The 12,809-nt window shown below is 42.5% G+C and overlaps 1 protein-coding gene across 4 annotated transcripts in view; it reads left to right on the top strand.

Annotated features, from left to right (window-relative positions):
- The window catches only part of TSPAN4 (tetraspanin 4), a 405,419-nt gene that overhangs the window by 335,331 nt on the left and 57,279 nt on the right, over positions 1-12,809 (top strand). For all 4 annotated transcript variants that reach the window (XM_008639353.2, XM_017741869.1, XM_017741868.1 and 1 more), the window contains one exon: positions 2,078-2,269. In XM_008639353.2, the coding sequence (XP_008637575.1) occupies positions 2,078-2,269 (192 nt within the window). The remainder of the gene's footprint in view (positions 1-2,077; positions 2,270-12,809) is intronic.

The following is a 12,809-nucleotide window of genomic DNA, read 5'->3' as shown; positions in this document are numbered from 1 at the left end:
AGCCCCAGTTGGGGCATTTTGCATGAACTGTGTGCTGGTTTTGTGATGTTTTGTGCCACAGGTGAATTTCCAATTTCTGCAAACACGAATGACTTTGGAGTCAGAAGATGCTGAATTTGAACGTCCAGGCAACAATGTCTCAAGCATTAAACATTGTGCATCATAAAGAGTTTAGTGGATGATAGAAGAGCAGGCAAGCAGGTCTTGCCGTTACAGCATCCTCAGTGAGGCCCACTTCTGTAATACAAGTGATAGTTGTAGGTGTTGGTATCACCCAAAGCAGTGTAGCAACATGGGGAGCATGAAAGGTGATGAAATAAGCTGCCTCTTATTGGTGCTGTTGTATTGCTTCAAAACAAAGAACTGAAGGTAAGAGCTGAATGTATTGCAAGGTCATGGCTCTGCTGCTCTTGGGCATCTGCCTTCATTAGGCTTAATTGGGCTGTTTGAGTGGCCTCCCTGTGCCTGCAGCTCTGAGACTGGTTTTGACGCGAACATCCTCCAAGCTGAAGAGGCAGAAGTGCACTTTGCTTTCCATACCATTCCTCAGCCAGTTTAGTGCTGTTCCTGACTGTATTTCAGCACTCTGACCAGTTTGGTTTTAGTTTAGGTGTTTGCCATCTCTCCTTCGATGCTGTTCTGTTGTTCAGTAGACCTTCAGAGTTTTATGCCCTCTTTAAGGAATTTATTCCTATTTGATTCAATTTTTTTCCTTGGGCCATGATGGTAACTTTTCTTTATATCCCCTCCCTTAGCCTAAATGATTTTCTGTGGGTTACCTTCTCTCAGTATTCCTCCCCCTCCTCTCCTTTGGTTATTCTTCAGTCATTTTGGATGATGTTAAAGATCATACTCTGTAAGTGGGAATAGAGGGGAGGTATTTCCAGTGTATATGGTCAGGGCATGGACTGTCCCTCCGTGGCACTTGTAGAGGGTACTTGTGAAAGGCTGAATACAGTGATGCCTGGAAAAGACTCCTAAATGAGGCAATTTGAGTCCCTGTGTCCTGGAGTTCACTTTCTCTCAGTGGAGACACGCAGGCTGGTGCAGCTGAGGTACATTGCAGTGAGGTATAGTTTGGTTCCTTAGCTCTGAACAAAAGAGACTGGTTTGCAGCTGGGGTAAGGAGAGCTGCCTTTACTGTCCTTTATTTGGGGAGGAGTTCAGTGGCATTAAGAGACAACCTTAGTCATTAGTGTAAGAAATTGCTTTGGCTTTTGTGTTTCTCCTCTGTGTTTAATTTCTGAGGTTTAGCTCTGCCCCAGGATTAGCTCTGTCTTTTTCCTTCCCTGGTTCATGAGCTGCCTTATGTTCATCCACTTTATGCAGGTATTTAGTGGATATGCTCTTGCATATGTCTGGCTTACTACTCTATGAACACAATTTCTTTCCAAGCCTTTAATTGATTTGGATAATAAAGTGCAATTATAAACGCAATAAAAATTGGTTATTTTAAAGGGAGAGCAGGAAAGAAAGAAACCTAGAGTGCTGCTGTGCTGTGTGACTATAATAATGCAAAATCCTCTTTGCTTTACACTCTCAATGCTCTCTTGCTTCCAAGGGAGACTTGACCTTAGGCAGGAGCTAACTAAGAAGTGTGAGGTGTCCTGCCAGGGGGATGCTAGGCAAGATTTGTTTATGGCATGTGTCAGGGATGAGAGACAGTGTATTGGGATGGGAAGAATGGGGAATCGAAAATGGTTCAGCCATTCTGGGCAGCTCTGTAAGGTACCTAAATAGGACATGGATTTTTTCAATCCCTTTGAGGGCTGAACCTTTGGGAATTTATCCTTTACTCAATGTGTGCTTTTCCATTAGAGAGCAAAAGACCTGGTGTCTGAGGTTGTGTCTTGGATTTAGGAAATCTATGTCTTCTTGTGTGTTGCATCTTAGTGATGACTTCTCTATAATAATTCTTTTCTTTCTCCTTTGTTTTTCCTACTGAAAGTGCAACAGGGCGAGAGCATTTCTTATTAGGTGTGACTGCTGGTTTGCTCCACTGCCATATTGATGTGGATTAATATCTGGGGTTGCTTGGATACAATAACTGAGTTTTTGTTTCTCTTTGTTTTTCCAGTTGGGAGGCTGTGGAATCCTTGGTGTAGGCATCTGGCTGGCTGTTACCCAAGGGAACTTTGCCACCCTCTCCTCTTCTTTCCCGTCGCTGTCAGCTGCCAACCTACTGATCGTCACAGGGACGTTTGTCATGATCATTGGCTTCGTGGGCTGCATAGGTGCCATCAAAGAAAACAAGTGCCTCCTGCTGAGTGTGAGTATTGAGCTGCTGCACTGTTTGCTGTCTTGTGATGCTGGTGCTATTGCAATGCATGTTGCAGTGACCTGTGTTTCAACAGAAGTTGCCCACTTGACATGCATGAGATGTCAGTCACGTGTGAAACAGGCTTTGATAATTGCTCTAAGGAGCTGCCAGGTCATTCCTGACCACACTGTCTGTGGAGGATGACAGCTGCGAGAAGGGAATTGTTAGTGGTGATGTAGGCTTCCTTCAGAGAAGAGGAAGACTTTTGTGAAGCCATGTTTTGTAGTGTATCTTTTAAATTCTTTTTCACTCCGCTTTGGTAGAAGTCCACTCCAAGTGTTTGCCCTAGTGGGACTGATGTTCTGAAGTCCTGGGCAGAAAGATCAATGCAGGCCGCAAACAGATTGATTCTGAAGAGGTTGATTGTGGTTTACATTGAAAATTAAGATCGTCAGATTTGACAATGCTGGTTTTTCCAGCCATTAACTCTACAAAAGCTGAGATGTCAGGAAGCAAAGGTGCCAGCACAAGGAGACTGCTGTGAAATCAAAGATTAATAAGGTGCCAGCTGTCCATGAGTTCACAGAAGTTTGAGCCACATCCCTGGTATATTTTATCAGAATGCAGTTTGATGCCACTCAGAGGTGAACTTTAGGAGCAGTGAATACCTTCTGTAGTTGATGTTAGTGTATATTTTGCATCCTGTTCAGCTGAGGACCAGGAAGTAAGGTGATCTTGCTGCTCAAGTCTGAGACTTCATCATGGGATTTGGCAAAGCTCAGAGTGAAGAGAAGCTGTGCTTCAGCTGGTGACGCCTCTGTAAAAGGCTGTTCCTTACTGTGCTTCACATACTATTTTTTTTTTTTTTTTTTTCTCCTGGGAACTACAGAATGAGTTGAGGCACACAAGCCCCAAATCTCTTAAGTGACTGAGATTCCAAGCCTCAACAGAGGACTCTTTCCAGGTCCTTGCCTTAATCAGTTGTTTCTGCTGATTTTTAGGCAGTCAGAACTAATCAGTCTAGGCTAGTAAAGGCTATATATGTGGTTTGAAACTAAAAGGAACAATATAAATGGAAATTAAGGCAGTTATGTGAGTGAAAATTTAAACTGGGAAGGCTGAAGTCAGAATCTGAGGCTGAAAGTCCTTGACATTTTTAACAGTCCTATGAATACACACCTTGTGGAGGAAGTGTGTGCTCAGACAGATGTAATGGATTACAGCTTCAATGCCAATGCAGCAGGAGCCCGCAGGGTGCAGATTCTAATGGTATAGCTTATATATGCAAAATTAATCACCTACTTCGTGCTTTCCTGAAGGCCTAGCTGAGATGTGACAGCAGTGAGCAGTGCCTGATTGCGTGTCAGGATCAGGTCAGGATCTGGCAGGCAGTCCTCGGTACTGGAAGAGATTCAGGCTTTTATCTCGTATGGTTCTTTGGCCCTCATCTCTTTTTGGCAAGGGCAGAGACTCCCTTGATCAGCCATCGCTGCTCAGATGGCGTGAATGCACTCAGCCACCCCCAGATGGGCATCCATGGGAGATGGAAATGTTTGCAGGTACTGCTCCTCCTGACATGCTGCAGTCCTCAGAATCCAGTGTCCTTCAGTGCATGGTATAAGGACTGTACTTGATGGATCAAGTTAAGTAATGCAAAGGAATCCAAATTCATTTAGGAACTCTCTGCACGGGAGAATGGGGAAGCTTGATCTGATTTGGTATCCACATTTCACTCTGTCTGCCTGTTCTTACCTTTCTGTACTGTAGCTATTCCGTGTGGCCTCTATTTTACTCAATTTTCTTCTCAATTGCGTTAAGTTAGAGCTGATTATAGCTACTTTAATTCAGAATAAGCCTGACTGTAGAGGGTTGAAATACAGTTTCATTAGTCCACATTGAATTCAGTTTTTATTTGGTCTAGAATCACTTTCCACGTTGCCGTGCATTGGTACTTTCTTACGGTCAGTAAATACCAGTGAGATTTTTGAGCTCTTCTGAGTTGTTTTTATTGTGCCTATGTCCTTGGAAGATAAATGGATGGTGGTAGCAGCTCCTGCTTCTGGGAGCAAAGCCTTACCATGCAGGTTTGTCCTTAGTCTTCCTTTCCCCACATTGCTAGTTCTATCTGATTAGTGTTTGAAATAGTGTTTTCAAGTTCAGGACTGGGGTATTTGGTTTTGGCCAGCTCCCGTTTTCCCAGGTAACACAGATAGCAAAACAAATGCTTAAATGAAAGAAATTGCTAAATATCAAACCAGGGCTGTTCTTAGGGTGTGTGGTTGCTACATCCCTTCATCCTTTTCTTATTCCACAGGTGTTCCCAACACTGTGTTCTGCCACAGTGAAAGTATCTCTTCCCAGAATATCTCCAGTTTTTTTAAACATCCCTGAAAATGCCCTGTCTACTGCTTTTTAAGAGGATTGTTTTGTTGCAGCTGGCTTGCAATAGGATTTACCATCTAAACTGTAAAGGTAAAGCTCCTGAGTGTTTCCAGCCTTGTGTGTCTGTGACACACACGGTGTTTAACAATTGCTCCCGGATCAAGTCCTTACGCTCCTTTCAGCATCTCCCTGGCCACCACTTAACATCTGGCCTTGGTCCTGGGAGTAGGACTGAGGTTGCTTTTGGAACTGAGTTTATGTCTCCAGAGGGCATTGCTACAAGTCTGACAGCCACTCATGGAGTAAGCTGTCTTGCTCATGTGTGATGCAGCTGCATTTTCCTGCGCAGCATTTGCTTTAGCTAACTTTGTAATGTTTATTCCATTTGGAAGTAGAAGCTTTGGAAGTAGAAATGGAGAAACTGAAGTCTGCGCAGGTGTTTGAGAGGGGATGATGGAGGCTGTTTGGTTGTGTGGGTAGTATATATATATTCTATATACTCCCTGGATAATGTATTTGGATAATTTGACCTCTCCTCCTGATATTTGTTGAACCCCAGCACTAGAATCCCAGAATGGTTTGGGTTGGAAAGGACCTTAAGGATCATCCAATTCCAGCTCTCCCGGCATGGGTAGGGACGCCTTTCACTAGACCAGAGCACTGAACAAACTTAGGGAAATGAGATGGACAGGAGTTAGACAAGGTCAGCAGGCAGTTGTAACAGGTTTGTGGTGGGCTTAAAACCATGGAAAAGTTACTAATGGAAATGCAAGGAAAAGGAAAGCAAGGAGTAGAAGCTAGAATGTTGCGTGCTTTGCACGTTTCAGTAGTCTGTATGCAATAGTCTGATGAAGTGAGGCTTGGAGTGGACAAAAAGAAGAAAAAGTAGAATAAACCAAGTGGGTTGGCAGATGCTTATGTTATATCCTACATGTGTGAGATCAGACATTGCTCCATTGAGCAGAACATTGCTGTGTATCTCTGAGTGAGTAGCAGTTTTCACTGACCTCCCCTTTTCTCTGCTCCATACAGTATGAGAGAAAGCCTGGGGTGTGAAGTATGACCATAGACAGTACAAAAGATGATGTGAATGTTCTGCCTGTACTGTATTCCTGTTGCAACCCACTCTGAAATCCCATCCTGACGATATTGTGGAAGACACTTGGGGCATTTAAAGCCCACAAACTACCTGTCATGCCTCGTTTGACCAAGAGCAATATGGACCTCAACTTGCTCATATCTCTCATAGTGCACCTCATCCTCATGTGGGGTCGTTGGGAGTCTGATCTGCAAGGACTGGAAAGACAAATCTGCCATACAACAGGAGCACTTCTTGTTCTGCTTCCCAAAAGCAGAAGAAAGAGGAAAGCATGGGGCAGTTACGAGTTGGGGGGATGTGCTGCTGTTACTGAGGTGGGCAGTTTGGAGGAAGGCATTAGAGATACTGCAGGAGACATGGAGCACTATGGGGATCCTAAAATCAACTGGGAGGAAGCAGGACTAGCTCAACCCACCTGCATTGGAGGAGCAGAGTTTGTGATGGTAGACACAGGATGTTTGTGGAAGGTCTTGCCTGAGGACTAGTGCTACTGTTGATGTGATAAGGGATGAGATTTCCCACAGAGTTTGAGTGAGTGAAAAATGAGTAGTGTCAGAGAGACATTTCAACCTATTTACATTTCACACACTAAGTTGCAGAGCTGATGCGACTCTGATCATGTATCTTTGTGTTCTGCACATAGGACATTTGTATTGGGTTGTCAGAGCATGGCTTGTAAGCTCTTTGGTATTAGGCTGCTGTAGTGTTAGGTGTGAATGTTAGGAATTGCTTACCTCTGGCATTTGCCAATGACTTTTGAAAGAAGGTAGAACAGACTTAAGTGTTTTGAGAAGTAGAGGACAGATGGGGAAAGGAGGTGAAAAGCAGAAGTAAAGTTCAGTTTGTATATGAGTTTTTTGCACAGCTATGTGCACTAGTCAGGAGTGATCCACATTAATTCTCTGAATCAAGAGTTTAGATAGTCTAAAGCTTCACAGATTTACTGACTTGAAAGGAATTACCTGGTGTCCACTGCAGATATTCTTTGCTCAGTAGCAATGTGTAGTCAGGACAGTGCTTCCTTAATCTCTTAAGAAACAGGCCCATTCCCATTTCTCTGCATTCAGAGGAATAGAATAATATGAAAATATAAGAATATAAAGAAAAAAAAAATAAAAGGAAACCTCAACCATTCTATGCATTCCGCAAAAAATACATAGATGGGGGTGAATTTTACAGCTGTCATTCTAAGATTTCAGTGAACAAAGAATGGGTATTTGCACTGATTCTTATTTGCTCCAGCTACAGTGTGAAAGAAGATAAACTTTTCCATTACTAGATTTCCCTAGGGAAATCAAAGCAACAGGAATTCTTGAGATAAGTATGTAACCTGGTATATATAATCTTACATTGGAATATAGATGCAAATTGATGAATGAAGTAGGCAAACACTGCTTTCCTGCTTCAGTAAGACTTGTTTAAGGTTTCTATGAGTATTGTTGCTCAAGGCTGTATGATTGAGGTTCCTCTGCTACAAGCTCAGCTGTAGTTAGAAAATGGCAGCTTTGTTCTGATGGATTGGGTCAGTGTCCTGAACTAGTGACAGAGATAAGCCAGGAGTCTGACTTGTGAAGGTTAATTTATGGACTTCCATTGATTTTTTTTCATAGGTGTTTGGTCCTGCATCGCTGCATCATGTAGCTGTACTGCAAATCTCTATGGGTTATCTTAATACAAAATTAGGAATCCATCTTGGCTGGTTTTCCCTTTGGAATTGCAATACAGTTCTAATGTGCATCAGAGCTATTAGCCATATCCATCATCTTTGGGAATTTTAACAAAATGTTTGGCTTGTATGCTCTTAACCCCGCTGCACTGGGTGTGCTTTCCCCCTGAGGGCAGGTCCTTGCAGGAGCTGGGGCACCACTTTGCTCTACCACTCAAACACAATCAGTTGTGGTGGCTTGATCATAGTGCTGCCTTCAGGTAGCTGCTGTGTGTACACCTGAACAGACCATTTCTCTATGCTAAAGAAATTTATGCCTGATTAAGTACTTTGATGCTCAAATGTTGATCCAGCTGATCCTTAAGGGTCTGTGTAAACATCATCTTTTAGGTTAATTGCTTAAGATCTATGTTTGAGGAGCTAAATTGCCTGAATTCTCTGCCTTTTGTACATGTTTTGCAGATATCTATATTTATATGCTTACCCTGAAAAAGGTCATTCATTATTCCATGGATAGTCTAGGTTAAAAGTCTCAGCTCCAGACGTTAAATCACGATGGTTTATATAATTTATTACCTGTATTACAGTATCCCCTGCAGGCAGCCCATGAGGATGCTCTTTCTGTATGAAACTCCTGGTAAGCAGAGGTACCTGACCAGTAGAGCTTACCATCTAATTGGGTAAAACAAATGGAAAATATTATTATCCTCATTAGACAGGGAGCTGCAGCAAAGTATAACTAAGTGCCTTGTGGAGGTTGCACTGGGAGACTGAGAGAGCCATGAAGCAAACCCAAATTGTCTAAATCTCAACTCAGTGCCTTCATCCTCTTTCTGTAATTCCATCTGAACATGTCTACCCATCCTGTGTGCTTCAGTGACCTTTAAAAAGCATTTAGTCCATGTTTCCATAATAGTAATGACAATTTTGATTTCTTTTATCATATGTATTGTGTCCAAATAAAAAATAATTGTCCCAAAGCAAAATTATTTCTCAATTTTTATTTTGTTGAAAATGATAATTGGCAGACTTACCTGTTTTCCATGGGCAACACTGTAGGCTGTCCCAGCTGAGCTGATCAGCCTAACTGCAACATTGCCTTCAGTTAAATGTAAAACAGAACATTTAGAGAAGCTGCTGGAAAGGATCTGTGAACATGGTCTAGTGCATATGTTTTTGCAAATAGGGACTCACTTTTGGTCCAGGAGATCATAGGAGTACTGGTAAAAAACAGTATGGGGCCGTATGTGAAGGAAAGATTTTAATCTCTATTTGATTGTTACAGCACACATGTACAGATACCAGACACTTGAAACTTAAATAACCACCCATGTCCTAGAAGGAAATAAGATTCGTAGGCAGTTCTTTATTTCACCCTCAGATTTTGTGGCACTTTTTTTTTTCTCCAATGATTTGCTACCAAGAACACATTCTTATGCTCTGTTTGGGATGCAGCATGGCCAGTAATCCAATCAAAAGCAGTAGAGGATCCTTCTCCACACATTACGTACACAAGAATAAATTAGAAATGGGAAAGGCCTTGAAGCAGATAAAATGCTGATTCCTTTCTGATTATCCAAAGCCAGCTGCCTTCTTAGAAAGCACCAAGGCTGGGTAAGTTCCATCACATCAAGGATTAACAAAATTTTGTTAATTAACAAAATGGCTTCGATACACCCACTTCCCATTATTCTGATATATCCTGATTTGTGGATAACCCTGATTTTTATCGTAGAAAAGCTGAAACAATGGTTAATGAGAAGGGGAATGAAAGCAATCATTAACAGGCAGATCTGTGTGTTCAGTTTAATTTAAATGATAACCTTGTGTTAATAAGCAAGTAGTTCATCACAGCTGCTGGAATGAATAAAATCAGAGTTAAAACCTTGGTATTAGGTCAGGACCAGCTGTGGAATGCACTGATGCTATATCATATCTGTGTGACTATCCAGACATCAAAAGATTCTCCTTTAGGGAATAGTCCAAGGGGAAAATGAGTGCCCATGGTGTTTTGTACTGTGCTGTTGAGAGTTTTCTGAACTCCAGCCAGCTCATCTGTAAGTGAAACAGCCATAAAGAAAATAAGGAAAAAGTTAATGAGTAGGAAGAAAAGGAAACCAAAAACCCTACTGTTTTCAGTGGTATCTCTGGATCCAGAGAGCTGACAGTTGAAACTTCATTGGTGACAGAGAATTTATTTCAAAGCAACTAAATGGGAAAGAAACAGCCTGTAAATGACTTCATCTCAGTAATTTAATGCTACAGATCAAACAGTAGATTTTCATTCCAGTTTAGCACTTGAGCTGGTGTTCTAGCCATCAAACTAGCAAAATGAGGGAAATGCAGGCTGCAGCCACAGCAGCAAGTAATGCAGAGACCAGGCAGATGCCATGCACACAGCCTGAGAGCTTTATTCATCATGTGTATCTCTTCTCTGTGTGGTGCTGTGTTGCATGTGAAATCCCAGCTTGCTGCCTGTTCGGGCTGTAAGTACTGAGCACCAATCTCCCCTACTTTGGTTGTCTCTACTTCGTTATGAAGACTCTGCTCCTCCTTGTCTTTCAGTTTTTAGCTCCTTCTGCTTGGCTGGTACTGAAACTTGTGAGGGGATGGAACCATCTAAGTCCTCCCCTTCCTCCCTTCTTTTCTTCGGCTCTGGGAGCAGTTAATCAAAGGACCTGGGAACTGAGGAGAGAAAGAATAAAGCTGTTTTCCTTCCTTCCTTCCTGGTTTTAGACTCGACCCTAGGGTCAGTGTGTAGGAAGGGCTTACCTCATAGGGTACATTTAATTTTCTGATATTGGCTGATGCAATACCACTAGTGCCTGATGTGCTTTGAATTACAGAATCACACAGTGTCTTGAGTTGGAAGGGACCCATAAGAATTATTGAGTCCTACTGCCTGCTCCTTGCAGGACTACCTAACTAAACGGAAGCATTCAGCTGAGAGTGTGAACCAGAAACTCTTTGAACTCTGGCAGGCTTGGAGCCCCACTTCCCTGGGGAGCCTGTTCCGGTCAGTGAAGAACCTCTTCCTAAAGCCCCCATTCCTCTTTGTAGTGCCAAGACACTGCTTTATGGCCATCATGCAGTGTGGCAGCACCATGTGCAGGAGTCAGGGGAGCTGTACTAATTTACATCAGCTGAAGGTTTAATCTGTTTATCTAAATGGCTATCAGTGTTTGAGTCCCTAACTCCTTGTTGGTTAAAGTGTATTAGCAATACCAGCTTCTCTGACAGTCTGTGCAGGCTCAAGTTCCCCTGTCACCTACAAAGTTTCCCTTATCCCATCTCTTGTCTCAGCATTTAACCAGCTCTTATGTGCTCATCTAGGGAACCTCCTGGTGGAAGAGCAGCGCATAAGACTACATAGTGGTCAGGGAAACACTTTCAAGGAAGCCTGTTGGCTGCCAGTGCTTGCAGCTTCTGGACAGTTGTGTTTATTGTCTCATCTGTAAGACTGGCCTCTGCTGGTTTTGATGGGCTTTTGCTCCAGACCTAGGATCACCTGCAAGAGCTGAAAGACAACAGAATTACTCCCATTTTGAAAGTAAAGGACAGGTAACCTGTCTATTCCTTGCCAGCCCAGACATTCATGTCACTTTTGAGCATAACATTTGCTAATTTTTTTTTCCTAATAATAAGATTATCTCCTCAGATAGAAAGCAATAGGGTTACTAAAGCAGAATGTATGCTTTTATTTCTGGTCGTTATTTTGTTAATTTTAACCACCTTAATAATGCAATTTGAATTGAAAAGCAACATTGACTTTTCTATAAGGGTTAGAATTACCTGAACCTCAGAAAAATGTAACTCTGGAGGTAAAGAAATGGAGGCTACTTCGTGTAAATCAATGATGCCTACACAAGGTACAGCCAGAGCTGATTTGATGTTACAGATATTTCAGACCCTCAGTATTATGAGCTAAAAGGCAGAATTAGGTAAGCCAAAGTGACTGCTTCTTCATTTTTTAAGCTACTACAAGACTGACATGTGCATCTGATGCAGCAGCTTCTGGGTAGCACATTTGAGAACCCCAAGCTGGGGTAAAACCAGCAGTACAATTTAAATACAGACAAAATACTCTACCTTGGCCTTTATTTTGTCCTTGCCCATCTTCTTGTCACCATCTCCTTCACTTTCACATACATCACAGTTTCTAGGCACTGTTTGGAGACTCCTAGAAACAGGAGAATTTTTCTTTTGTTACAGTTTGCAGGCGAGGTCCTATTGCAAGCTTAGCTCAGGGTTTGCAAATACGCTTAAGGATAGAACTGCAGAATTTCTTACAGTAATATCTTCCCCTTCAGCTCATTACAAGTCAGCGGAACAGCATGGCCATGTCATCTGCTGTTATCATCCTGGGGGAGCTTCTGTCAGTGTGCCCAGCACTTGGGGTCAGCCAGATGTTCAGTGTGAACAGGAGTGTGGAGCCAGCCCTGCCAAGCCTCAGTCCTCACGCAGGCTGTGGGAACCACTGACTGCTGCTCTCCTGCTCCTCTCGGGGCTCCGAGCTGTCTGCTCCTGTTTCATGCTGGCATGCCACATGACAACAAATATCCTGGGGATGGTAGAGTCAGGGAAGAAGCTTCGTTTTCTAAATACACAGGTGCTGTTCAAGTGTGAGTAAAGGTGTAAGTTTAGACACTAATGAACATTGCATGTCATCACCACAGATGGAGAAGGTTGGATTAAACCCAAGCCAGAACCTTTCAGTTGTACTGACTGTATCCGTTACCTGTGTTGGATGGACTCAAGCAGCTGCTTTGTCATTAAAGGAGTGGCACAGGGACTTGAAAGAGCTACTCTGATGTTTTATTTTCTTCTTCAGCCACTCAGACTTCACAAGTAGGATGAGTTTCTCTCCTGACTAGTATAAAGAGTCACACCAGATCATGTCACACCTTTGCATTATGTTTGCAGAAGGAATGAGGCAACCCTTCAAAAAGTCAAAGGCCAGTGAGACCTTTATTTGTGCTAAGGAATCTGCTAAAACACCCACCCTCTGTTGTGATAGGAGAGAGATACCTCGCTAATATTTGATGACACTTCATTGATTTTGAGTCAGGTTTTGTGGAATATGAAAAAATACTAGAAATGCCATAAAATACCAGTTAAAATCCTTTGATGCATTGTAGGGGAATATCAGGTCTCTCAACTCTCACTCACTAATGCAGTAAGACAGAACGATTCCAACCGAAAGCGGTAATGAGACTAAAATGAAACACTGTTAATGTGTTAAGACTGCATATGTTGTATATCTTCCCAGAAATAATTACTGCAGATTTCTTTGAGCTTTATTGATCAGCAGGAGTTTTTGCACATTCATAAACGATATAGTCCAAACATAAACAGAGCTGTACTATGTATCCAGCAGGCATAGGGCATGAAAGACTTTGTCA

Source organism: Corvus brachyrhynchos, unplaced genomic scaffold (assembly GCF_000691975.1).
Source record: "Corvus brachyrhynchos isolate BGI_N302 unplaced genomic scaffold, ASM69197v1 scaffold115, whole genome shotgun sequence".
In the NCBI taxonomy this organism is placed as follows: Eukaryota; Metazoa; Chordata; class Aves; order Passeriformes; family Corvidae; genus Corvus; species Corvus brachyrhynchos.
Note: the sequence above shows the minus strand (reverse complement) of the source record. Positions and strands in the feature narration are given on the sequence as shown.